General features: G+C 42.0%; 3 protein-coding genes across 4 annotated transcripts; 1 reads left to right on the forward strand and 2 right to left on the reverse strand.

Moving 5' to 3' along the window:
- Positions 1–1,302: 1,302 nt before the first annotated feature.
- LOC134674310 (uncharacterized) lies at positions 1,303–5,171 on the reverse strand. Of its 2 annotated transcripts, XM_063532337.1 has the most exons (4): positions 4,828–5,171; positions 4,582–4,683; positions 3,123–3,408; positions 1,303–2,897 (listed from the first exon to the last, which is right to left on the reverse strand). In XM_063532337.1, the coding sequence occupies exons 1-4, from the start codon at positions 4,972–4,974 to the stop codon at positions 2,854–2,856; spliced, it is 579 nt and encodes a 192-aa protein (XP_063388407.1). In that variant the 5' UTR covers positions 4,975–5,171; the 3' UTR covers positions 1,303–2,853. The 2 variants fall into 2 exon arrangements, with proteins under 2 accessions (XP_063388407.1, XP_063388406.1); XM_063532336.1 differs by lacking the exon at positions 1,303–2,897 and having other exon boundaries at positions 2,923–3,408.
- LOC134674890 (bleomycin hydrolase) lies at positions 5,157–27,371 on the forward strand. Its single transcript, XM_063533045.1, has 13 exons — positions 5,157–5,179; positions 5,655–5,815; positions 11,896–12,053; positions 12,842–12,972; positions 16,304–16,418; positions 18,746–18,883; positions 19,516–19,636; positions 20,143–20,270; positions 21,674–21,801; positions 22,631–22,729; positions 23,505–23,625; positions 25,635–25,745; positions 27,128–27,371. Exons 1-13 carry the CDS (start codon positions 5,157–5,159, stop codon positions 27,248–27,250), a joined length of 1,557 nt encoding a protein of 518 aa, XP_063389115.1. The 3' UTR covers positions 27,251–27,371.
- Positions 10,203–11,592, reverse strand: LOC134674828 (uncharacterized). Its single transcript, XM_063532980.1, has 2 exons — positions 10,352–11,592; positions 10,203–10,254 (listed from the first exon to the last, which is right to left on the reverse strand). The coding sequence occupies exon 1, from the start codon at positions 11,590–11,592 to the stop codon at positions 10,495–10,497; it is 1,098 nt and encodes a 365-aa protein (XP_063389050.1). The 3' UTR covers positions 10,203–10,254; positions 10,352–10,494.
- Positions 27,372–27,546: the final 175 nt, after the last annotated feature.

Genomic DNA, 27,546 nt, shown 5'->3' on the forward strand with positions numbered 1-27,546 from the left:
TTATAACTTGCCTTTACTTCACCAGTTCCTGCTTGACCCACATCTTCAACGTCGATGCTTTCATCATCCAAAGTTGACACGGTAATTACAGCATCGTACGCCTTATCTGGATTGCCCATAAACACAATAACAACGTACTTGTAGCCAGGTCCACCATCAACGATACTCGCTTTTAAGTCATTGTCGAAATCTATTCCAGTGACTCTTACATGGGCTATGGTATCACCTTCTATGGTCGCTGGATACCTTAGAGCCAATGAACCACCAGGCACAGACACTCTGAACTGTTTGGAATTCGTTTGTACTTCTTCGTTACCGATGTCTAGTAGAAACGCGTATGGATACTTGTGATATGGATTAGCAAAGGTCACTGTTTGATGAATAATTAAAGAATAAAGAAGTGCGAGAAACATAACGAATGCTCTGTCACTCTGTACAGCGAGAATGATGGGTTTTACAGTAATTAGGTACTTATATAGATCGATGTCACGCCCGATGGCTGTTGTTTTTGTGTGACCGTGACTGGCAAGGCACAACTTGTAGGTAGATACAATGGTACATTCAGGAAGAGTGAATTTCCTTATTGTAGTTTAAGATCTATAAGTTTTGTAGCGACGTAGGACTTACCGACGTTAAGCACATAGGTATTTTGAGGAAACTTTTTTGCTACTGGTGTAGAACATCTTATTTTACTGCTTTTCCGGTTGTATTCTGCTTGGTTACTTACGCGGATGGACTTCATCTACTTAGCTTTACCTGCCACATTTGACCCTCCAACTCGGACGGAAACCACGTCAGGTACCTACCTATACCTAGTATATCTTCTTGTAAGTATAAGGTTCAATACTTACACCTTACCAAAAAATTTTAGGCGATTATTTTATGTATTTCTTAGACTTTGGAAAATAAGAAATTATTAGGTGCATTGATATGTTAATTGTGACTTGTGTTGTATTGTTTATTGGTACGATTGTCCGGAAGATCTTCATCTTTAGTGATAAGAACCCCTGTTGTCTCAGTTGTCTGTCTCTATCGTTTTAATAAATTGTTTTTCTCTAAGCTTTTTGAGGTGTCCCAAAGAGTGATAAAGAGTACCTATTCTATGTTCTAATAGATTGCCTCTTGGTGTGTTCACACTGTTCATATCACCCATCACCCACTCCCGCGTGATGAGAAGACAGGGGGTAGTATAATTTAACTAAGTAGGTATCTTTGAATATAAAAAAGTAGGTACGCAAATCACAGCTTTTATTGCAATTAATAATTCTACAATCGTAAAATATAATTACATTCGTGTTTGACACCAAACGTCCGTGTATCACAATGCTTAACAACAAATTACGTTTTTGAATCCTTTTTATTGAAAATGTAAGAATCATTTTTGAAGGCCCAATATCAAGTAGAAGTGAATATATTACTTATATGTTACATAAACTTAAAAATGACAGTGTTTGTCGAGGTTCATCATTGTAAAGGAAATACATATTTGAATTAATAGGGCAGAAGTGCCGTATGCGGCCTCGGACCCACGGTATGTACCGGGCCCTTTGTGGGCAATATTTGCAAGTAATTTAGGTATAGGTTAGGTAGATAGGTACTAAACGGTGACCAACAAGCACTGACATTAAGCGTAGGTATTAGTTAAGTACTTATAGTAATACTTTTTGCTTAACCTCGTCCTTTATCAGTGCTGCCAACTTGGCATAAACATTGAATGCCAGATCTGGCATATTTTCACTCGCTATGGCACCAAAATTTTCCATTTTGCCAGATACTAATCTGGCATATTTTTTAGCATTATTTAGTCCAAGCCAAGTTTTCACGAACTTGGCAACAACAATATGCGCTATCGCCTTATGTGGTACATATTTTCACATTATTTTTTGCTTTTGAGGGCGGATGAACGTCGACGGACTATATATGTACTTATGATTTTTTTTAATGGCAAATTTATTCGGTTAAATTGACCTCTGATTTTGTAGCATTGATGATTGTAGCATTTGTTTAGCATATATTTCAAAAAACTTTGGCATAATTTTGGCATAATCTAGACATTAGTCTAGATTTTTTTCAAAATCCGAGTTGGCAACACTGTGCTTTATTTCCTTTGAGTAATTCGTATTCAATATGTAAATAAGTAGGTACATACTTACCATTTCATTTACAAGAAGATAATATTGCACTAGGTACCTATATTACATGGCAATTGCTTGAATGTATAATCTTAAAGTAAATTAGACTTATTGCATGTTTTGATTATGTAATTTCCACGTTTAACTAGGTAAATAAAATACTTAGTTTTAAAGGATTCAACAACATGGAAGAAAAGCGAAATTTAGCAATAGACAAGATACAAGGGTAACAAGATTCTAGAACATCAAGATTAAAGATTAGTAGGTATAATTATTTATATACATTTTTAATTAATTGTAATATTGTCAAGAAGTGTATTCACATTTTCTTTAACTTGGCACTATTTATCCTATCGCAATATTGTATCAGTGCAGTGCGACTGAATCACAAAAGGCGCAGTGTATTCGCGGCGCATTCGTCAAATTTGGGCGCACAGGGGATACAATATGTCCATGTCGGCGGCCGATCGTAAAATCAGGCAAATCGTAATGTTCCTGTGTAATGTTTTGACGGTAGTCACATTAAACCAATATAGGTGGTAGGATAGGTTCGTTAGGTTGCCCGAAAGGCAAACTCTCCAAAAATAGGGCTATGTCTGCTCAGGGAGCAAGACAAAGATTTTCACGTTTAACGATATGCCTAGGAATTTCACGACCTGCCTGGTCTTACGATCAGGCGTCGACATACCTTTACCTTCTACAAATCTTCCATCTGGTATCTTCATCGTAGGGTCTCTCGGCTGAAGAGGCCCTTCACCATAGCTCCTACACGCCGTAAAACAAAGTCTCACATGATTGAGGCGTTTATGCACTTCAAATATTTTAAATACAATTAGCAAGGCAGTATATGTAGATAATTTTAATTTTTCGCGGCACACTATCGTAGAAACGACCGCATTTGCTTATTCTGATGAGACATAGAGCCCTGTGCTCTTTCAGCCTTTTCAAGTAAATTCTCAAGTTTGTTAGTTTGACCCGCCATTTTCTCACCCGCTTCCTTAAAAGCCGCGGCCGTGGAGTCGTTTTTCTGCATCGTTTTCAAATCGTCTAAGGCGTTGTTTAGATTGCCGCCATCTTGTGAATTTCCCGCGCGCGGCGTCATCTCGTTATCACCGGGACCAAGGTCCTGGTTTATAGAGCCAAGTTCAGTCCTGGCTGGGACAGAATCTTTGTCGTAGTTTGTTTGGCCGACGTAACTCTGTTCGCTGGAGTAGGATAAGTTGTCTTTCGCTGATAGTTTAACTCGGAAGAAGTTAGTTAAGCTACCGCAGACGCCCTGGAAATCAAAATTTATAATTATAAAAAATAAATGGTGGTTATTCATATATATTTTACATGGCAATACTCAATCGGGCCACAGGGGCATTCCCCTCCAGCTTTTTTGCCTGTGGTGGTGCAGTGAAAGTCGCACTTAAGCACAGAATAAATAATAGTACTAGGTACAGAAGATTCAGCCTCTAAAAAAACGCGTCTGTTACGACATACTTACTTTACTCTTTGGTTACGACTTACGATTAGGACAGATATGATCGCTAGGTGGCGACAGCGCCACGCGCGGCTTATGACTAGCCACCAAAATTGGTGTGGAACGAATGTACTTCTAGCTACCTGTTGCAAACCGACGAAATTGCGGAATGAGCCACGCCTGACTAAAGAAAATCTCCAATATACACATAGCGACATATTATTACAGATTAAGTAATAGTATTATCATACAAATAACGGTACGCACTGCTCGTGGTGTGTGGATGGGTGGTTACATCCAGTACTACCTAGCGGATTTGCCCTGAAGTCGTGTAGGGCTGGACCTAGAGCGGTAAGATATTTAGGGGCGGCAGCAAGGCGGCAGAGCGGCTACCGCGAAAACCGAAATTCGCAAATTGCGGGGATCTTTCTCTTTTACTCCAATGAAGGCGTAGGTAATTAGAGTGACAGAGAAAAATCCCCGCAATTTGCGAACTCCGATTTTCGCGGTTATAGTTCAGTCTATAGATAGTAGCTACTACAGGTCCTGGGGTCCAGGTCCACTACCCCACACTATTTACACGTACGGTCAACATAGCAAAAGTAAGCAATAAAAATGTCCTAAGGTACAGATTATATAACCTTATACCTAGCCCTAAGATCTCTCTATAATTTACATTTGAATGCGCTTTCTCTATCATTTCAATGGATGCAAAAGAAAGTGTTAATTAGGTACCCAATGCAAAGAAGCAAAGAGAGTGAAAAGTCGGCAAAATTATCCCAAATTATAAAATACAGTCTCCATCAGATATATCGGTGCGGCCAAGGCGCTCAAAAATATCTGAACACCCCTTTATTGTCAAGACGGGTGTTCAGATATTTTTGACCACCTCGACCGCTCCGATATATCTGATGGCGACTGTACCTAAGGCTTTCTCTTTTTTAGTTTAATCTATGAGAGCAAATATTTTACACACAGGCTTACCTTAAGTCGATTAATTTTCGTTTGCGTAGAATTTAAAATAGAATTTAACTCGTTGAGACCACCACCAGTTTGCTGGATATTTTCATCTAGCATAGCCGTATTCTGAAAAAAAAAAACAAAAGAAGTTTAAGACGCAGTAATAACGCTAATTATAATTTTAACAAAATACCTAGAGTTTAATTTAGCGCTACAATTTTCATATTATAAACTACTAGCACGTCCGTAACCAGAAAAACTGAATGTTACCTCACTGATGGTGGTCTTGATATCCACTTCTTCAAATTCGACTATATCCAAGTGTTTATGTTTTTCTAAAAATTCGTCTTTGTCAGGCTTGGGCTGCCCAAACAGTTCCGCCCGAATACACGCATCTTCATATGCCTTTAACGACATTTTCACAACTGGTGATGAAACCTAATCTCTTATTTAGGTTGGGACGACTTTTCCAGTCCTTGACCTAAATTTCCGTCTGATGTGTATGCGGGAAAGCCACAGACTGGGATATTATCCATTGGGATGCTTGACGCCTTAAAATAGGCGGGTTACATGTCTAAGTTATTGATTTCTTCGCTTAGATGAGTTTATTACATGACTTTAGGTAAAGTAATAATTTCTGAATTAATGTTACGTAAGATTCTTGAAAAAAATGTTGTTGCCATTATAGTTTTCGTTTATTCCATTCTCTCAATATTAATTCTAAGTTATGTCTGGTTATGTATATCGCAGTGGTCCAAAATCGTGTTCAAATTTACCGCTTCAAAGGGAAATCACAGTGTTGCCAGTATTATGTTGAATACCTTTTCTCTGCTCCTAGAATAGTGCTGCTGTCTTCAAAGTAAAAATACGTTTTTGTCTTCTGTACTTGTTTGAAAGGTCAATTATACAATGATTTTGCCCTGTTATTGAATATATATTAGATATAAAATTTCTACTTTTGTTATTTTTATTAAAGTTTCCTTTAGTTATATTCGTAACAATTATATCCGAACGTACTTATAAAACGTCAAACAAATTTCATCCAATGAAAGCGATGATGCCAAAGAAAAGGATAGATAGTTGAATAATTACGAGAGAGAAAGAGTAAGTTGCTTCATAAATTTTGTGCAACATCACCGGTTTTATTGTTCCGTAGGTCCGTTATTTAATAAAATATTTACAATTGTTTCAGTGTTTGGTGTTGTTAGACGTTCCTTTGGTTCATATTTGATAAGAAGAAAGTCTACAATGTCGTCAAGTAAGAACGCTCTTATTATTTCATAACCTATCTAGGAACTCTAGGACTATTTTAATTCATTTTGTTTTCTGACGTTGGCAAAGTAAAGTTAAATATTTAATTTGAATAAACAGTGACTGTTCTCTTACAATGCAGCTTTATTAACCGTATATTTACCTTTGTTTGCGATCAATAAACACTTGTTGTTTTGATTTGAGTTATGTCTTCTTGTCAGCTGATTTCAATTCAGAATGTCAGACTCATCTATGTCTAGTCGCCATCAGATATATCAGAGCGGCCAAGATGTTCACAATATCTGAACAAGCACTCTAACGCCCTGACAATAGAGGCGTGTTCAGATATTTATGAGCGTCTTAGCGGCTTCGATATATCTGACGACTGTACCTATTCTTTACAAATCCTTTCGTGACTGAATGTTTTTTTTACGACTACGAAATATCAAGTATAAAACCTGCTTTTTATTCTAATAAATACTGGTTTAATAATGATTCTCTAGAACAGAGTTTGATATTTAGGTTTGATACTTTATTGCATTGTCAAAGGAAAATAAATTTGAGCAATAGTTTATTTTATATCTATTTTGAAATCCTTTTTTGATCCTCTCATTATGAGATGAACAGATTGATTTGGACTCAAAGAAAGATTTTTAAGAAATTCTCGTTCTACAGTACATGTGTAAATAAAAATGCTCTAAAGATTTCACCAAGTGAGTTTACTTTTCTTTGACAATATAGAAGTGTAGTGAGTATAAATAAATATGGAACCATCTCATGAAGGTGATCTGACCATGCAGCATGTATCGGGTTTGTACAATTGACAAGGAACTTATGGTTACTTTACAGATACTCTCGGCTTTGACTTCAGTAATAAATACATCTTAAGTTGCTTGAGGAGGATAGTGGGAATCTCCATACAAACATAGTCCGCATTTTCCTCTCTGAAAATATCCAATAAACATTTATAGAAAATATTTTTACACAGTTTGATGTATAGGTTATAGGTTATAGGTTATCGCGGGCTTGTTTTCCGCAACTCGACGTCTATTATTGCGCCTATTTTGCGTGATGGGATGGCTGCACTATTCCTGCCAACCCAACTCCACCAAGAAGCCTAGCAGACCCTTAATGTTGCCGACGACTTCTGGGAGAGACCCCGGTGAGCCGAGGTGTTGTGCCCGGTATTTTGCCACCCCTGGGCATTCGAGAATGACGTGGGCGGCTGTCTCCTCTGCCTCCATGCATGCTCTGCAGAGGGGGCTATCTGTAACACGTAGGGTTAATAGGTGTTTGTTAAATGAGGCGTGTCCAGTTATTGCCCCAGCTAAAAGCCGGAGCTGTGGTCTCTTCAGCTGTCGAAGCCTCCGCGACAGATTGGGGTTGAGTGTCGGGAGGGCTTCCTTCGCCTGCCTGCATGTGCCTAGGTTAGACCAATATTGCTGGTGTTTTACCTTGGTGTTGTGTCGCAGCGTGTTCCGGAGCCAGGCATATGGCAGAGGTAGGATTGGCTCAGGTCCTGCCACCTTCAGTTCCGAGCCTCCTCTCGCCAGGATGTCGGCTGCATCGTTACCTCGTGAGTTGCTGTGTCCTTTGATCCACTGCAGAGTTACGCCATTGGTGGTACATACCTCTGACAGAGCTTTGTGACATTCGTAAATTAGCCCTGAAGTGAAAGTAAAACTTTGTAGAGCTTGTAGTACTGACCGACTATCAGAGAGTATGCGGATGGGGTAGTCCATTGCTTCCCTTGAGACGATTGCGTGTGCTGCCATTATAATGCCCATACATTCCGCCTGGAAGACTGTGTTATGGGCACCAAGTGGTGTCGAGATGTGTATGTTTAGGTCCTCTGAGAAAACCCCAGCGCCAGTGCCTGACCTTGTTTTTGATCCGTCCGTGAAGATTCTCAGCTCCCTTGGGTTGAGTCCTTCATGGGGTTCTTCGTGTAATTGTATTTTGTATTTTTTGTCGAAGACGAACTGCTTGGGTATCCTGTCAGTCACCGCTTCTATAAGCGGTTCCTTACCTATGGCCTCGTAGAGGATTTCGGTGTGTGGCACCCTAGGCGGTCTCCAGAGATTAGATTTTTTGAGACGTACCGCCGCAGCCAGCGCTTCTTGTTGTATGAAGAGGTGCAGCGGCGGCAGACCCAGTAAGGCTTCCAGGGCCGCGGTTGGTGTTGTCCTCATGCAGCCCGTTGTCGCCATACAGGCCAACCTCTGGAGTCGTTGTAGTCTAGCCTCAACAGTGGATAGTTTGGTGCGTGGCCACCATACTATCGCGCCGTAGCTTATTATTGGTCTTATCACTGCCTGGTAAAGCCATAGAGTTAGCCTAGGAGTTAATCCCCAGGTTCTACCCACCATTCTACGACATTGCCAGAACGCGACTGTAGCTTTATCAATTTTGCCATTTAGGTGATTACTCCAATTCAGTTTGTTGTCAAGTATTACCCCTAGATACTTTACCTCTGCCGATAGTTGGAGTTCTGTATTGAACAGTTTGGGAAGGTGGTAGTTTCCCAAGTTGCGTTTGTTGGTGAACATTACCAGCTCCGTCTTGCGAGGATTGACTGTGAGTTCGTTGTTAACGCACCAGCGCTCCACGATGGCTAGTGCAGAGCGGGTAACATCGCATACCGTACCTGAGTGGTTGCCGCTTGTTAGTATCACTATGTCGTCAGCATAGCCGATTGTGTAATAGTGATTGTTGTTTAATGTTGTTATGAGGTCGTTCACCACTAGGTTCCATAGAAGTGGCGATAGAACTCCCCCTTGGGGGCATCCCTTTGCCACTACTGCCTGCTGTGTCTCGCCTGTCCCAAGTCTTATGATCCTCTGGCTCAACATGTTGTTTATCCATTTGGTCATGACTGTATTCGCACCATGTCTTACCAGTGCTGCTGCAATGCTGCTGAACCTAGTCCTGTCGAAGGCTCCTTCTATGTCTATAAAGGTTCCTAAGCACATGGACCTGTTTTTAATCGCTACCTCAATTTTGCTTACCACTGCATGAAGTGCCGATTCTGTAGACTTGCCAGGGCTGTAGGCATGTTGGTTGGGATGCAGGGGCACGTTACTCAGCACTCTCTCCCTCAGGTGCCTATCGCACAACCTCTCCAAGGTTTTAAGCATGAATGAGGTCAGGCTGATGGGCCTGAAGGATTTGGGATCTGAGTAATCGCTTTTACCTGGTTTCGGTATGAAGATGACTTTGACCTCTCTCCACCGCTTCGGCACGTACCTGTGAGCCAGACAGGCGCGCAGAATGGTGGTCAGCTTCAAAGTGAGATGCCTCCCGCCCCACTTAAGTAGCGCAGGGAAGATCCCGTCCATTCCTGGAGATTTGAAGGAGTCAAAACTGTTTATGGCCCATTGCGTGCGCTGCGGGCTGATTACCTCATGTGTCTGCTGCCACTCGTCCTCCGACGGAGTGGTCTCCTCCTCCTCCCAACTTACTGGGTGCGATATCACGCAGTCCGGGAAGTGTGTTTGCACCAGGACCCGTTCCGCCTCCTCCGGTGAGTTGGTGAGAGAGTTGTCAGGCTTACGTAGGGATCCCAAGGTTATGGTTGAGTTGTTGGAGAGAACCTTCCTTACCCTATTAGCCTGCATGGTGGTCTCAATGTCTGTACAGAATTTGCGCCATGAGTTTGTGCTTCTGTACCTGAGTCGTTTTTTGTACTTGGCCTTGGTGGACTTGTAGTTATCCCAGTCCTCGTCAGTGCCAGTGTTCATAGCTCTGTTTAGTTGTCTCCTCATCTTGCCCCTGAGTCTCTCCAGCTCAGGTCCCCACCAGTTGTTCTTCCTTCCACTTCTTGTTGATGGGGTAGCTAAGGGACATGCCTGATGGTAGCAATCCAGGATGGTGTTTGTAAGGGTGCTTACCTGTTCTTCTATCTCAGCTATGCCTACTATCTTCAGGGGACCCTCCTGCTGTTCCAGTACTGTGTTTAGACGCAGGGTGTACAGGTCGCGATTAGTCCTGCGTGGGTCCCTTCTAGGCACTGCTGTGAATGTTTTTACCTGAATGTCGAATCGAATCCATCTGTGGTCTGAACATGACACCTCCTCCGATACATGCCAGCCTGAGATGTGTTTCGATGCTTCTTCAGATGCTAGGGTCAGGTCAATGATTGTTCTGCTGCGTCTGTTTATGAATGTTGGTTTCGAACCTGTGTTAAGGAGGTTGAGGTTCGTGGTAAATAGGTACTCGACAAGCTTCTTACCTCTCTCGTTACCTGTATCCATGCCCCATAGGGGGTGGTGTGCGTTCGAGTCGGTTGCCACGATGAGTTCGAGCCCCGCCTCTTCGCAGTAGTTGACCAGCCTTGTCATGTCGTGCGGTGGTGGGTCGTCCGCCTCCGGCATGTACACGGAGGCTACGACCATCTCCTGCATGCTGGTGTCTTGCGCCCCGCGCAGCCTTATGGCGCACACGTCTCTAGAACAGAAGCTCGTTAGAGGTTGCACATGTATATCTTTAGTTGTGTATATGCAGGCCCGGGGATTATCCGGACCCGAGTAGACTGTTAGCTTACCTCCTATGTTACGGAGACCGCAAACAGAGCCCCTTCTGACCCACGGCTCCTGGATCAGAATTACGGCTGTTGTGTTGACCTCCAACCACTTCCGGATCTGAGCCGTTGCGGTTTCGCTGTGGTGGAGGTTGGCTTGGAGGAATTTACCAATGGGCGAAGGGGGTTCCTCCACCAGGATCGCCCTCCTCCGCCGACATCGGCTCCTCCTCCTCCTTGCCGATGGCCAGCTTGCCCAGCCCCTGCGCGCATTCCCCCTCACTCCCCGAGGAGTCACGAAGAAGTTCTTCTTCGTCCTTCTCGGGGACGGAAGGAGACTGCGCTGGGGCCTGCAACTCAGGCTCCTGGACTTCGTCAACAGGTGCCTGCGTCGTCACGCAAGTGTCCATGGGCTCGGCAGGTGCCTCAGCTGCGCCATCTATGGCGACAGTGCTGCTAGGGGGCGGTTGTTCCCTGAATTTGCCCCGTGACCCCTCAAACTTCACGTACACCGAACCCAGCATAAAGCCGAGCCGGCGTCCGCGGCTCACAAGGGGCTGCACGACTGTCTCCGGCACACTGACCACAGCGAACGTCTCCGTTCCCTGCACCTCTCGCCGGTTGAGCAGCCAGCGGTCTATTTCCGCCCACGGGTTCTGGTAGCGGAGGGCTCGGCCTACTTCGCCAAAGTCCTCCCAGACACCCGGGAACAGGATGCCGCAGCGTACTCGTTTGGGTACCTCGCTCTGGCGCTTGACTACCACCTTCTCCCCCTCATCGAGGGTGATGGTAGCCACACTGCGCTTGAGCCATGCTAGCGTAGCCTGGTTCTCGCACCACAATCTGAGGGAGCCATTCGCCCATACGGGCTTGCCCCTGAAGAGTGGGCCTGCGGGAAGGCTTGAGGTGGGCTGTCTAGCTTGGGGGGTTTCACCAGGCGGTCCAGTCTTCTGCCTCTTAGGCTCTCCTCTGGGAGATATTGTCTCATCCAGTCGGGCCCTCTTGGCAGAAGACCGGGCACCCTGGTTACTTTCCTTCTTGGCCCTGGTCCCCTTCGCCCTCTTTTCCTGGGGAGGGGCACGGTTCGCTGCTGGTGGACCAGCTGCAGCCTGCGCCTGACCCTTCCCAGAGACGCTCTGTTGAGGCGCCGGGGCGGTGTTGAGAGCTGCTAGTCTCTCTCTGCGCTTCCTTCTCTGCTTCTTGTTCAGCTTATGCGGCTTAGCCGCAGCTGTAACAGGGGGAGGCGGTTTGATGTATATTAACATAGGTGCTCCTTTGTTAAGGTTTTCTAAAAAAATTTAGTATTATAAAATTTAGGACTGAAATACAAAGTCCAAACTAGTCAAAGAATCTATTTTGCACCTTAGTCAGCGGCGAATTTGCAGTTTTGGCGGCCCTAGGCACCAGACCCTGTAGTAAATGCTACAGCCTGCTCCTTTCTCAGCACCCATCATATAGATTGCCACCCCTAATATCTGGCTGCGCTAGGCCCAGACCTACTCGGCTTTAGAGCAAATACGCCACTGATATAATTAGTTGTTAAATAATTAATATTTTCTCCTCTCTAGAACCCCTGAGCGTGGAAACATTGACAGAACTGAGAAACAAGTTCTATGCGGACCCCAAGAATGAGCTGGCTCAGAATGTGTGCACCCGTTTTGACCCATTCGAGGTGGCTATCAGCAAACGGAGACAGGATAGCCAGCTACATGTGTTTAACATCAAGGTAAGAAGTTGAAACTGATTGGATTTTGTCCTCTGTGCCATAACCCAATGTTAATTGTCCATTGGTAAACCTTATTACGAAAGGCATAAGGTCCACCAATAGTTAAGTGTTGCTCTTTGTGCCATGTCAAGAAGCTTTTTACAAGCTTTTATTTAGTTTCACCTGACCGTTGTCTGTAATCAAATCTTGCAAGTTAAATTTGATCCACTTCCCGGTTTCCTATTGAGCTGAAATTTTGCATGCATGTATAAATCAGAAGACAATGCAATATTATGGTACCATCGAGCTGGTCTGATGATGGAGACAGGAGGTGGCCATAGGAACTCTGTGATAAAACAACGCAACCTAATTGTGTTAGGGGTTTTTAGAATTGTCTCAATGAGTATTAGTTGTCTGTCGTAAGAAAAGTACAGTCAGCGATAAAAGCTTGTACCAAAAATGAATTTTTTTCCAAAAACTTATTTATTCTTGTGATAATTATTTTGTTATGGAATAAGTTTTTTTTCGCTGTCTCTGAAATTCATAAACATAAAGACGTAGAGTAGCAGTTCATATTCATAGCTACATATAAAATTATAAATGTAGATAAAGAAAACTACTATTAAATTACTTTTATATCATTACTGGGGTTACATCGTCACTGGGTGACTTCTTCTCGTGTCGATGGTTTCGTTTTCATATTAAGCGGGACCATAAGGTAGCGATGCTTAACGCCCTGTCTGTTGCGTCCCGTAGATCTTGCACGGAACACACAAAAAAAAAACTAAACAATCATTTTTATTTTAAAGATAGAATCGGAAGGCAAGCCGGTGACGAACCAGGAAAACTCGGGGCGCTGCTGGCTGTTCGCTGCCCTGAATGTCATGCGGCTGCCGTTCTGCAAGAAATACGCCATCGACGACTTTGAATTCTCGCAGAGGTAAGGGAACCTCTCGTAGAGGTAAGAGAACCTCTCGTAGAGGTAAGAGAACCTCTCGTAGAGGTAAGAGAACCTCTCGCAGAGGTAAGGGAACCTCTCGCAGAGGTAGGAGAACCACGTAGAGGTAAGAGAACCTCTCGAAGAGACAAGGAATTGCTTTAGGGGTTACAATTATCACAAGCTAAGTTGCTGTATCAGAAGTGTGTCACTTCAGATTTAAGCGAACTTACCACACCAATCGATCGACCTCGATTTGGAATAGTCGACTTCGATCGATCGATTGGTGTAGGTAGAAATATCCCATCTATCGATTCGGGTGGCAACACTCTAAGACAATCACAGCAACAATCATTTCATTTTAAGTCTGTGATATTATATCTAAAACATACCTAAGATATTACTAGACTTGATTGTGTAACTTAGATCTCATATTTAAATTGTAACTGGTTCCCCGCGACACAGGCGTAGCCTAGTGCGGAGATTCCTGACATATTCTGTTATGTGTTCTTTTGATAATAAACTTATTCTTATTCTATTCTTATTCTTAATCGGACGCCTTATGTTAAAAAAATACATTTATGTAGAGATTGTAGAGTGGGGTATCGTATCGATCACTTTTGATTTTGAATGATTATTTAGGAACCTTAACGATTTATTAGTTAGCAACCATTCTCATTTTAATTTTCCTAGTTTATTTGTTATGCTGTCGCGTTGTACGTGGTTTGTTTGTGGTTGATATGAAATCTACCGCAACATATGTCGCCTGTGGTAACTGTTATTATAATATTCCATTGTTTCCTGCTTATATCAGTTGTCCTAGTTAAATTTATTGCCCATTGTACAAGCGAGATATGGATGAATACCGCGTCCAGTTGCCATCGGATATATTGGAGCGGTTAAGGTGCTCAAAAATATCTGATCACGCATTCTAACGTCTTGGTAATAGAGGCATGTTCAAATATATGTGAGCGCCTTGGCCGCTGCCATATATCTGATGGTGATTTGATTGGTACAATTGTAATGTCTGATCACACTAGGGCCCTATTTCACCAACGTGACAAATGTCGCATTTGTCGACATCACTGTTACTGACGTCACAGGCCTCCATAGGCTACGGTAACCGCTTACCATCAGACGGGCGGTGTGGTTGTTTGCCACCAACATGTTAATTAAAAAAAAACTCCACTATATCGCCAGTAAATAAGTACTTATTTTGCGAAACTAATGACAATTGTCACAAGAAATACGACAATTGTCACGAAAAACCCGACACAGAACTCATTTTCTGTCAAGAATTACCGAAAGTTCTTTGAAATCTTGTGACAATTGTCATCATTATCATCATAAACATCACAAGAGAAATACCTGTTTTTTGCCGATATAATAAAGTTTTTTTTAAATAATACAATGATGGTGACAAACAGAAATACGGCCCGCCCGATGGTAAGGGATAACCGTAGCCCATGGATGCCTGTGACGTCAGCAACAATGAGACTTGTCTAATTGTCGCACCTGTCACGTTTGGTGAAATAGGGGCCAGGTGTTCTCAAGGAATAAACGTCTCTTATTCCTAAATAGCCACTTTCATGTATTCCAACATGGTTAACGATGTCGCGCCGCGCTCAATAGGCGTGGTGTTTCAAAGGGTTAACTTAATTCCCTAGTACAGCCATTTTTTTTTTTTGATGTCCCAGGGGGAATCCTTATGGATCCCTAGTACAGCCATACTCTAAGTGTGTTCCCTAGGTGTGTGAACCCTAGGGTCCCGCGACACCTCTGCAGGGGTACCGCAGGAATTTAGAACACTATGCTTTAGAATTTTAAACACACTTCTAAAAACTATTGTTTTATTGTAGGGTTCCATCAAGTATTTTGCTTTCCAAAAGGGTTCAGTCAAAAAAAGATTGAGAACCGCTGCCCTAGTAGGCATACATATTAAAATTGTCCATTCCCTTCGTTCGAAAAAGCGAGTCATTTCGTATTGGATATGTAGCGTCAAGTAGCAGAATTTATCAGTACTACTAGTTGATAATAGATGTCGCTACGAACGAAAACTCTAATGCTCAACAATTTTCAGCTAATATTATAATTTATAACCGGAGTTACCGGAACTCTATTTTCAACTCCTGCTTTTAATATTAGTTGTAAATCGTTTTAGCAGTACATTGTTCGTCGGTAGCGACACTTGTGACATCTGGTGTCAAGTAGCGGTACTGATAGTTCCACTACTTGACGTTAGATGTCACTACGAAATAACTCGCGTTTTCGTAAGAAAACTGATGTATGGAGTTACCCTTTTCTTTACTTAAGGGGCCCACTGATTAACAGTCCGCCGGACGGTATCGGCCTGTCAGTTGTTCGGAACTGTCAAAATTCTGTTCTAACTGACAGGCCAATACCGTCCGGCGGACTGTTAATCAGTGGGCCCCTTTATATTTCGTCGGGTGATAAGCAAAAGTCACCAACTAACTAACATTGAAATAATTGACAATAAACCGTGTTACAAGTGTAGTAAAGTGCATTGTTACTTTAATTTTTTGATAGTACTTAGTGACTTGCTTGTCACTCGACGATTTCTCTATGCTTTGTATCAAGTGGGATCCTATCTCATCGCAGAATAATTGATTGTCATAAGTAATTAATGTTACGCATAAATGTCTTTTCGCATATTTTTTCTCCAGCTGAAACAGAAAGTATTTTTGAAAATATTTTGCATAGGTTGTGTAGAATAGGGTAGTTTAGGTTAGGTTTGTGTTATAATTTTTCAGAAATGTTAATATTTCCAGCACAATAACAATTATGCGAAATGAGTTTTATGCGTAATGTTACATTAGGACACAGTGTTGCCAATTTGGCATAAATGATGCCAGATCTGGCATATTTTCACTCGCTTTGGCACCAAAATTTTCCATTTAGCATCTGGCATATTATCTAGCATAATTTAATCTAAGCCAAGTTTGCACCAACTTGGCAGCAACAATATGCGCCATCGCCTTATGCGGCTTATGTTCATATTTTTATATGAATTTTGACTTTTGTGGATGGATTGACGTCGACGGTCTATATAAAGTTTGCAAATTTGAAAAATGTATGTGTTTTAAGTATCTAATTTCAAGTAACATTTTAGCATTTTTTTTAGCATATTTAAAAAATCTTTGGCATAATTTTGGCATAATCTAGTCATTAGTCTAGCATTTTTTCAAAATCCCAGTTGGCAACACTGTTAGGACAATCAATTAATATGCGACCCAATATGGACCCATATCAAGTTGATGGCGGTGAAATAGTCAATAGTTTTGTCTATACGCGTACATTTTTTTTCTTGTTCCAGCTATCTGTTCTTTTGGGACAAGATCGAACGGTCCCACTACTGGCTGAACAATATTGTCGCCACCGCAAAACAGGGCGAGGAGTTGGACGGTCGGCTTGTCAATTTCTTACTGAAGGTAAGGTACCTACACATCATCGTCTCAGCCATAAGACGTCCACTGCTGAACATAGGCCTCCCCCATGGACCTCCATTCGTACCGGTTGGAAGCGACCCGCATCCAGCGTCTTCCGGCGGCCTTAACACCTTCGCTGCGGCAATTAGTAAGTCGTAATTAACCACACTTTGTATAGGATCTTTCGAGCCCCTACCGCATTGAACGTGTTAACAAGGTCGTCTGTCCATCTTGTGGGTGGACGTCCTACGCTACGCTTGCTAGTCCGTGGTCTCCACTCGAGCACTTTTCGACCACATTGGCCATCTTCTCTGCGCGCAATGTGGCCTGCCCATTGCCACTTCAGCTATACATACCTACCTATACATGCTTCGTTTCAAAAGTTAATTCATTTTATAAAGACGGCAAAAAATTTAAATACTGTAAGATCTGGGAGTTGGAACAAAATTCTTTTCGTTGTCTTGTATCTGACCACAATGTCACACTTTAAAAAAATTTAAACATTTTTTTGCCTAAGTAAACCCCATCTAATTAAAAAAAAAACAATTTCAATTAGTAACGTAATGCTCATCAAATAAAGTGAAGCATATCTGTTATCAGTGTTATCTGAAACATGTGTATATTGTTACGTTGTAATTGAAGTATTTAAACGTGCTATATGATAGTTGAATTACTTGATAATACCAAATGCATTTATATACCGTGTCATATTTAAACAGCCGCGAGACTTATTATATTAATTATAATTATATGACTTTTAGGTATAAGATAAAACTTTCTCAAATATTAACCGCGCTATTTTGAACTCTATCTACTTGCAGTTCTAATACCTATTAGTGAGTAAGGGGATAGACATAGACATCCTTTATTGGTAATGATAAATTACAGGTCACAACTTACAAATTACTTATTAAATTATTATAACTAAGACATTATTTACATATAACTTATTTGTTCATCAAGGTTACAACTTATAAAGATAATAGGTTGCAATTATTTATATATCATTATTTAATTGTTATGATTTAATATTCATACACATCATTGAATGTTATTTCTTTATGTTTAATAAATTCTTTATAACTGTAGAAACATTTTCCAATCAGCCATTTTTTAAATTTATATTTAAAACTTGGATCGCTTACAGCCTCTGTTATAAATTTTGCCAACTTATTATAGACTACAGGTGCTGAAATATGGATAGACTTTGCCGTCTTAAATATAATTACGACATTTCAAATGGGGGGGGGGGGGGTCTGGACATCGGATGATGGTAGCATGACGTAGGAGGAAACGGGGTCATTCGAAGCATGATTTTTGGATGATTTCAATTTATGGACAGCCCCTAAGTAAAAACTATATTGTACGAAAAGAAAGGAAATAAAGGAATATTGGTTACATCATATGAAATACATATGATACATCATTACATTAGTACTGGTACTTTCAATTTTAAATCATTTTGAACGGCAACAGAGTTGGATGTTTTGTGTTGTTCGATTTTAGAACAAACCGTCAAGGCGCAATATGTTGGAACTATAGTTAGTTTTTCTTTAACATTAAAAATAAGGTAAACAATCTTGATGTGTCTTTTAACTGAAAACTGAAAAACACATAAAAATAAGTTACGTTAAATATGTAACAATTATGAATCTAATACGATCATTTATATTCTTCTGCTTTCATAAGTAATAGTTATTGATGTATAAAAGCGTTTTTCAATTTTATTAAAAGACATGTCAAGATCGCTTACCTTCTTGCAAGTTCTTTGTAATGCTAAAAAAACGAAACTATAGCGGGTAGTGATCCTGCTTGCGAAGCCGATGGTCCTGGGTTCGAATCCCGGTAAGATCATTTATTTGTGTGATGAGCACAGATATTTGTCCCTGGGTCATGGACGTTTTCTATGTATTCAAGTATTTGTATATTATATACATATATCATTGTCTGAGTACCCACAACACAAGCCTTCTTGAGCTTACCGTGGGACTTATACTGCAAAACGTAATTCAAGACCAAAAAAAGTGAGACAATGTTGCCACTACAATAATTTGTTTCTAAAATTGTAAATTCCTTTTGATAAATAATCACGCTAAGATAATTTATTCATTAGTAATTTTACTCCTACTATTTATAAAACTACTTTTATTTATTTATTTGTATATAAATACAAGACGCGCTAGTAAAAAAGTGGCAACATTTCTTACTTTTTTTGGTCTTGAATTACGTTTTGCAGTATAGTGAATGAGTGTAAAAAAAAATTCCCTATAATATTTATTTATGTATTTGTTCTCTAGAATCACTGAAACAACAATTATTTTTTTCACCAGGACCCAATAAACGACGGCGGGCAATGGGACATGATCGTGAACCTCGTCAATAAATATGGCGTCATGCCTAAGAAGTGCTTCCCCGAATCCTTCAGCTCTAGGAAGAGCTTACATATGAACGCCCTCATCAAGACCAAGGTACAAAGAGAATTTAGTATAGAGGCGTATTCAAAACGATCCATACAAAAACACGTCCTTATATAAAACACTCATATTAACCCATAGACTAGGAATCCTCTAGACCGAGTTTAGAGCAATTATTTCATGCAACCGATGATGCCAAAAATGCGGGGGTGCGCGGGACGAGGTGAGCGAAGTCCCGTGGCGTGATTGGTCCGTTCAAAGACACGGACGTCACACAAAGACACTTTCGACTCGAACATTGAGTAAAATTACCGTATGCGTGGCAGAGGGGGTAGCGCGACTATGCTCAGTCTGGAGGATGTTTTGTCTGTGTATTAACCTTTTGGACGCCAATGACCGGTATATCCGCAACGCAGGTTCAACGCCAAAGACCAATTAATCGGTCACAGGCCACAGAGCAACATAGACCTACGTGCATATGCATAAAGTTCAATTTCAGTTTTGACTCTTGGGTGACGTGGCGTCTGAGTGACAACTTTTGTGTTTGACACGGCGTCGAAAAGGTTAAGTTATTTCTATTTTATTCAGTAAATATAAATAATTTGAAAATTTCCTGTAATGTATCTGTCATCTAATAGAGTGCACTTAAATTATAGTTTTTTTAAATTAGATAATTTCTGTTCCAGCTTCGCGAGTTTGCAAAGGAGCTACGCGACTTAGTGGCCAAAAAGGTGTCTGATGATGACATCCAAGCAACCATCAACCGACAGATTGGAGTCATCTACCACATCGTCGCCACTTGCCTGGGTACGTTCACATACCATATTTCAATATTTCGTACTACGCTGCGTCTTACGTAAGCGAACAACTCGCGAACGCGATGCGGCGCGGCGCGGCGGGCCCAAGGCGTTCGCGTTCGCAACGAGATCGCCCACGTAGGACACTTCTATAGGTATCAAAGGATTGATTCACCCCGCGCCGCATAGCTTCGCTTCGTGTTCGCGTGGTGTTCGCCTACGTAGTACGCTGCCTTATACGTAAAGGAATACTAAAGACTCGCCAAAGAGAATTTGAAATACATCTATTTCTATAATATTGTAAAAGTAAATTATGTAGACAGTACATTTACTGCCATCTTTCGACGATGGTAATCATTTAACACTTTTAGAACGTCATTTGACTTTGATCCTTATTTTTTCATTGATATGTGTTGCAAAGCGACGAAATCGCGGAGTGCGCCGCGCTTGGTAGAACCCTAAATGGCATAACAATGACGGAGCGTGACTGTACATAAGGTAACACTTTGTCGACAGGAACTCCACCGGAGAAGTTCACCTTCGACTTCTACAATAAGGAGAAGGCGTACAACACGTTCGGCAGTCTCACGCCCAAGGAGTTCTACGACAAACACGTCAGGCCGCTGTTCGATGTCGACGATAAGGTACAATGATGAATGACTACAGTAAATAGACTTCCCGGAGTAGTTCACCTTCGACTACTACAATAAGGAGAAGGCATACAACTCGTTCGGCAGTCTCACGCCCAAGGAGTTCTACGACAAACACGTCAGGCCACTGTTCGACGTCGACGATAAGGTATAATGATGAATGACTACAGTAAATAGACTCCCCCGGAGTAGTTCACCTTCGACTATTACAATAAGGAGAAGGCGTACAACACGTTCGGCAGTCTCACGCCCAAGGAGTTCTACGACAAACACGTCAGGCCGCTGTTCGATGTCGACGATAAGGTATCATGATGAATGACTACAGTAAATAGACTGCCCCGGAGTAGTTCACCTTCGACTACTACAATAAGGAGAAGGCGTACAACACGTTCGGCAGTCTCACGCCCAAGGAGTTCTACGACAAACACGTCAGGCCGCTGTTCGACGTCGACGATAAGGTACAATGATGAATGACTACAGTAAATAGACTCCCCGGAGAAGTTCACCTTCGACTACTATAATAAGGAGAAGGCGTACAACACGTTCGGCAGCCTCACGCCCAAGGAGTTCTACGACAAACACGTCAGGCCGCTGTTCGATGTCGACGATAAGGTATCATGATGAATGACTACAGTAAATAGACTGCCCCGGAGTAGTTCACCTTCGACTACTACATTAAGGAGAAGGCGTACAACACGTTCGGCAGCCTCACGCCCAAGGAGTTCTACGACAAACACGTCAGGCCGCTGTTCGATGTCGACGATAAGGTATCATGATGAATGACTACAGTAAATAGACTGCCCCGGAGTAGTTCACCTTCGACTACTACAATAAGGAGGAGGCGTACAACACGTTCGGCAGTCTCACGCCCAAGGAGTTCTACGACAAACACGTCAGGCCGCTGTTCGATGTTGACGATAAGGTAAATCCAACGATAGGTAACGGGCAGTCCTATCCTGACCTTTAGGGTTCCGTACCTAAAGGGTAAAAACGGGACCCTATTACTAAGACTCCACAGTCCGTCTGTCTGTCTGTCACCAGGCTGTAATTCATGAACCGTGATAGCTAGACAGTTGAAATGTTCACAGATAATGTATGTGTATTTCTGTTGCCGCTATAACAACAAATACTAAAAAGCACGGAACCCTCGGTGGGCGTGTCCGACTCGCACTTGTCCGGTTTTATAGATCCGATTTCGTTGCAATAAGGGTTATATGCGGTCAATTAACACTTTCAGTGCCAAGAGCCTTAATTCCAATACAAAATGAACCCGACTATCGGGTTCTTGGCACTGAAAGTGAACGTTTCCACATTAACTGTCAAGATTTAAAAAAAATCGATTCAAGCCTTACCAGTCATCCCCTCATTAAAGTGTTAAAAGTAGTCTTGTTTTTTAGGTTTGCCTGGTGAGCGACCCGCGATCCAGCAATCCTTTCGGGAGGTTGTTCACCCTGCAGTGTCTGGGCAACGTGGTCGGCGGCCGCCATACCGCTTACAACAACCAGCCCATCGAGACACTCATACAGTGAGTCACAATTTACAATAAGTTTTTGGCAAAAATTAAATTTTTGGTACAAGCTTTTATTGCTGACTGTACTTTTCTTTCCACAGGCAACTAATGCTCATCGACACAATTCTAAAAACCCCAAACACAATTAGGTTTCGTTGTTTTATCACAGAGTATCCATGGCCACCTCCGGTTTCCATCATCAGATGAGATGATATTGCATTGTCACCCAGTTGAGGGTAGATGAAAACATTATTTGATCATATAATGTTTTCATCTACCCTCAACTTAAGGAGCCATTTGAGGGTAGATTTGATTTACTCTTTTTTAAATACCTAAAAATACAGACTACAATAATGCGCATTATATTTTGTCACGTAATATTGTTTTCACCACACCAGCTCGGAAAGGCTTACTTTGCACTTCAAAAACTGATAGCAAAGTTGCATTTTATTCACATGTGAGGCAAAGTAATCCAATGCAAATTCTGAGTTGTTTTCTTATGTTTGCTGGTAGAATTGACTTTTAAATGATGATTTTGGATGATAAGTATTTAATAACATTCATTTGGATTTAATTTGGTTTGATTTTGTTTGATATTTTACATTTAATATTTGCTTCGGGTTGGTGTGGTGAAAAATTTTGTGTTTCACTCGGGGGCAAATTTTGTTTAACGCTCGTGCTTACTGCTTTGAAACCCTCGCAACGCTCAAGATTCCATTTTTCGAACCAACCGCTACGCTCATGGTTTAATTTTGCAATCTTTCACTTGCTCGGGTATCAATATTAGCACGAGCGGTTAAACAACAACTTTGCCCCCTTGTAAAACAAATAACTATTATTACAGAGTGGTGAAGGACAGCATAGCGGGCGGCGAGGCGGTGTGGTTCGGTTGCGAGGTCAGCAAGCGCTTCGAGCGGAAGAACGGACTCGAAGACCTAGACGCGTGAGTACCATCGCCCACACTGTCAACTGTACAATATGCCTTTTGTAATAAGGTCCACCGATGTACAATTAGGAGTGTTGCTGTTTGTACTAAGGCTGGTAGATGCCGACGCTCGGGAGACGCTAGCGGTGGCTCTAAGGCTGGTTTTAGTGTCACGCGGACCGTCCGTGCGGATCACTCCGCACCGGCCCAATATGTATTAAGTTCAGGGAGCGTCATAGAGCCCAGTTGACGGGTCCTCGCGGACTGCTTTCTCATACAGTTTGGCGGTGCGGAGTGATCCGCACGGACGGTGCGCATGACACTAAAACCAGCCTTAGAGCCACCGCTAGCGTCTCCCGAGCGTCGGCATCTAGTCAACTCTATGGTTGCTGCTCGACGCAACGACGCAAGTGCGCAGCGACGCCTTTTTCCATATCGCTGAGAAGGCGACGCTCAAAAGACGCTAGTGTTGGGTGGCCCTTATTGTAGGGAGTATGACAACATGCCAGCATCATTCAACACTTTGGGGACAAGAGTTAATCCATACCAATATAATAAATGCGAAAGTCTAAGTAATCTGTCTGTTTCACGTTTGAGCCGCTGAACCAATTTAGATGAAATTTGGTATGGAGATAGCTTAAGTACCAGGGAAAGACACTGGATAGAAATCATCCCTGAAGGGGGTTAAAATGCGGTGAAATTGAATATGGAAACACTAATTTTACACAGACGAAGTCGCGGGCAGAAGTTAGAAACTGCATATGTAATTGATTACAAATTATTATGATTGTAGGCATGATTACAAGCTGGTGTTCAACACGGAGGTGCAGATCGGGCTTCAGAAGGCGGACCGACTCCACTACGGGGACTCGTGCATGACGCATGCTATGGTCTTCACCGCTGTTGGAACTGATGTGAGTATAGGCTACTTTCCTACTAGTCAATTCAGCTTCTTTTTAGGGTTCCGTACCCATAGGGTAAAACTAAGACTTCGCTGTCCGTCCGTCCGTCCGTCCGTCTGTCACCAGGCTGTATCTCACGAACCGTGATAGCTAGACAGTTGAAATTTTCACAGATGATGTATTTCTGTTGCCGCTATAACAACAAATACTAAAAACAGAATAAAATAAAGATTTAAATGGGGCTCCCATACAACAAACGTGATTTTTGACCAAAGTTAAGCAACGTCGGGAGGGGTCAGTACTTGGATGGGTGACCGTTTTTTTTTTGTTTTTTTTCTTTTGCATTATGGTACGGAACCCTTCGTGCGCGAGTCCGACTCGCACTTGCCCGGTTTTTAGAACTGTCAAAACGATGCTAATATGGAATTTATATGAAAACGTGTATAGTGACGTCACGGTCAACTCTCCTACTTTTTATATTTCTATCCAATTTATTAAATAGAACTTGTGTTTCAAGGTCCAACCGCGATTTATTAGGCTATATTTTGAAGCACTACGAACTCTTAGATGTACGATTATTAGTGATGATTGTTTATTATTTAAGTTGACAATTGTACCTTAACAGCTAAAGCCACAGCGGCACAAATTGGGAGACAGTAATACTTATACCTAGGGTACACAAGTATTTACATAACATTATTATAAAATACTACTTACAGGCATCTCTCGCTCTATCACTCTCTTACACTCAATCATCAGTCGTCCAATTGCACTTACAAACAAATCACACTCTGGGTGTGCCTCGAGCACGGAGTTGAGCAGAGCGTGCGCGCGCGCGACCGGCGCCTGCGCGTGCGCCCGCGTGCGCGCGGTGCCCTCCGCCAGCAGCGGGTGGCGCCGCGCGCGAGTGTACTGGTTAGGCACAAATAATCGCATGAAGGCCTCGACAAGGGCTACGCTATCTATTCTGTTTCTAATAACACCGATCGTGAATTTCGCCAAAGAGAGCATCCTCCGTAACTGGAGCGAGTCGTACCCTAGGTGTCCCTGCAGAAACAGAGTAGGGTACATATACGGATAATAGGTGTGTGTTTTTTTGTATAATGCCCTAAGATACGACTTTTGGACTTGCTCCAGCATAAGTGTATATTTGCTTTCATGCGGACTCCACACCACTGCATTCGTTTCGAGAATGCTGCGCACGAGTGCCGCATACAACACACGCATGGCTTCCACAGTCAGGGGCGCTGAATTGCGCAGAACGAAACCCAGTCTGCTGTACGCAGTCTTAGCCACGGCCTGGACATGTTCGCGAAACGTTATATTTGAGTCAAAGAGAACTCCTAAATCCCGTACCTGTTCCGAGCGCGATATGCCGGCGCCGCCAATATTGTAACTAAATATTTGAGGTGTATGGGACCGGGTGAAAGACATCATTTCGCATTTACTTGCATTGAAATAGAGTTCATTTTCAACACTCCAACGATAAACTGCCTCTATGTCCCGTTGCAGCTCCTCGCAATCCCTTTGGCTTTGGATCGGTTTAATCAATTTCACATCATCAGCGAACATTAGCACTGTGCAGTGATGCACTTCGACAGGCAGATCGTTTATCAGCAGCACAAAAAGAAATGGTCCCAAGTTGGACCCCTGACTGATACCAGAGCGCGTGGGGTAGCTTTCTGAAACGTAAGGACCATACTTCACGTACTGTTTTCGATCGGATAGATAATTCGCAAAAAGATTTATAAGTCTGGGTGTGAACCCCATAGCACCTAGTTTTAAAAGAAGGACGTCATTATCTACCCGATCGAAAGCTTTTTCAAAATCCAGATAGACGACGTCCACCTGAGCTTTCTTATCCAACTCGCGTGATAAAATATGGGTCAACGTGAGCAGGTTTGTGGCCACCGATCTTCTGGGGAGAAATGCATGCTGTGTACTGGTGATGATGATGATGAAAACCGAAGGAAGGTACATAGCTATAGGAACTTAAATTGTGTTTATTTAATTGTTTATAGGAAAATGGCAAGCCGACCAAGTTCCGGGTGGAAAACTCCTACAGCGACAAGGAGTATGATAAGGGATACCTCCTGCTCACCGAACCTTGGTTCAGAGAGTTCGTTTTCGAGGTAATAATATCTTTCGATTTCAAAACATAACCCGTAGATATGTTACACATGTTATACACTCAGCGTTACGGAAATCGCACACCTTCGGGCGCAAGCGATTTTTTCAAAGGCTTACAATATCAACAATAAATAAAACACGTAAACAAAAGAGACATCAGATTAAAGGTTATTAAATTAGCTTTAAAAATGATGTCAAATTCATTAAGACGAAACCATTTCACTAAGAGATAGTATCGCTCGCACCTAGGGTTGCGGATTTGTCCGGACATGTCAGGATTTTTGACCCTTGGTCCGGATTGCGGCCGGACTTGGCAAGTGTCCGGATTTTTAGGAAAGACCTTATAAATATTTTTTTTAATATATATTTATAACAAAGTTAACACAGTTTTCATTAATGAAAGGATTCATAAAAGTTACTTACAAATAGTAAGTAATCAACGAAAACAATAATATTTCTTTCAACGATACAGTACACCGCAGAGAGTAGCGCGCCGCCGGGGCGTCGTTCAAGCTACGCCAAATCTCTGTTACAAGAAATGTCCCAATTTTTAGGGTGAAGTCAGGATTTTTATCAGGACATTTAATTCTTCGATATGGCAACCCTACTCGCACCATATGAAGGTGTGCGATTTCCGTGACGACGAGTGTAGTTTACATGTGAATTTTTTAAGGAAATCAATATGGAATTTAAATAAGCACATGCACACTATGGGGAAACGTGACATGGGGCGGTGCAGACTCTCACAGAGTGCCCTTGCCTAATGCGTACTCGTGACCTAATCCTGGGCGGACACATATTGCGCCCGGAGGAGGTAGTCTCTCGAGATCAAAAAGATCCTGCAGCTGTTTGAAGTTGCAGGTTTGGATTGAGGGTTGTAAAGTGTCATTCTATGGAACTTGCTAACTATGTAAACAAACCGCCATATTGAAACTGTCAAAAAAATATAAATTTACTAGTGACTTTTGTTTATATAGTTATAGTTCGTTTTTTTAGCATTAGAAATTAGGTAAACAATCTTGATGTGTCTTTTAATTGAAAGACACATTTTAAAAATAAGTTACGGCAAATATGTAACAATTATGAATCGAATACGATCATTTATATTCTTCTGCTTTCATAAGTAATAGTTGTTGAATTTTAAAAAGCGTTTTTCAATTAAAAGACGTGTCAAGATCGCTTACCTTCTTGCAAGTTCTTTCTAATGCTAAAAAAAACGAACTATAGCAAGTTCTATAGAATGACACTTTAGTAAGTGGCGATCATAATAGATCAGGGATGGTCGCAGTGATATATAGGCTTTGGAGCCTTATATAGCCCCTAACACGCAGAAGAAGAATGGCATTTAAAAGATCAATTTAACTTGTTTTTTGTTTCTGTTCAGGTGGTGGTAGACAAGAAGTACGTGCCAGCGGAAGTGTTGGAGGTGTTCAAGCAGACGCCGCAAGTCCTGCCGGCCTGGGACCCCATGGGCACCCTAGCTTGCCCTCTGTGCTCTGAGGAATAACTACAACGTCTGTGTGCCCTCCGGGCGTCCTTCTGAATCCCTAACAACGTTTTTCCTAAAAGTCACTTGCCCTAACGATCAATTGTCATAACGATTATTTTCCATAATGCTTCTAAAAATTGGTTAGGTTAGAACTGCGACCCTCGCAAAAAAGAAAATAAAAAATAAAATAAAATAAAAATAAAAAGTCATTTATTGTCGCAACAAATCGAACAAAGAGAAAACAAAAAAGGTTACAGCTTACATTATAAGGTTAAAGTCCGATAGGGTTGTTGACTGTATATAAAATATAGAAT

This window comes from Cydia fagiglandana, chromosome 20 (assembly GCF_963556715.1).
Source record: "Cydia fagiglandana chromosome 20, ilCydFagi1.1, whole genome shotgun sequence".
In the NCBI taxonomy this organism is placed as follows: Eukaryota; Metazoa; Arthropoda; class Insecta; order Lepidoptera; family Tortricidae; genus Cydia; species Cydia fagiglandana.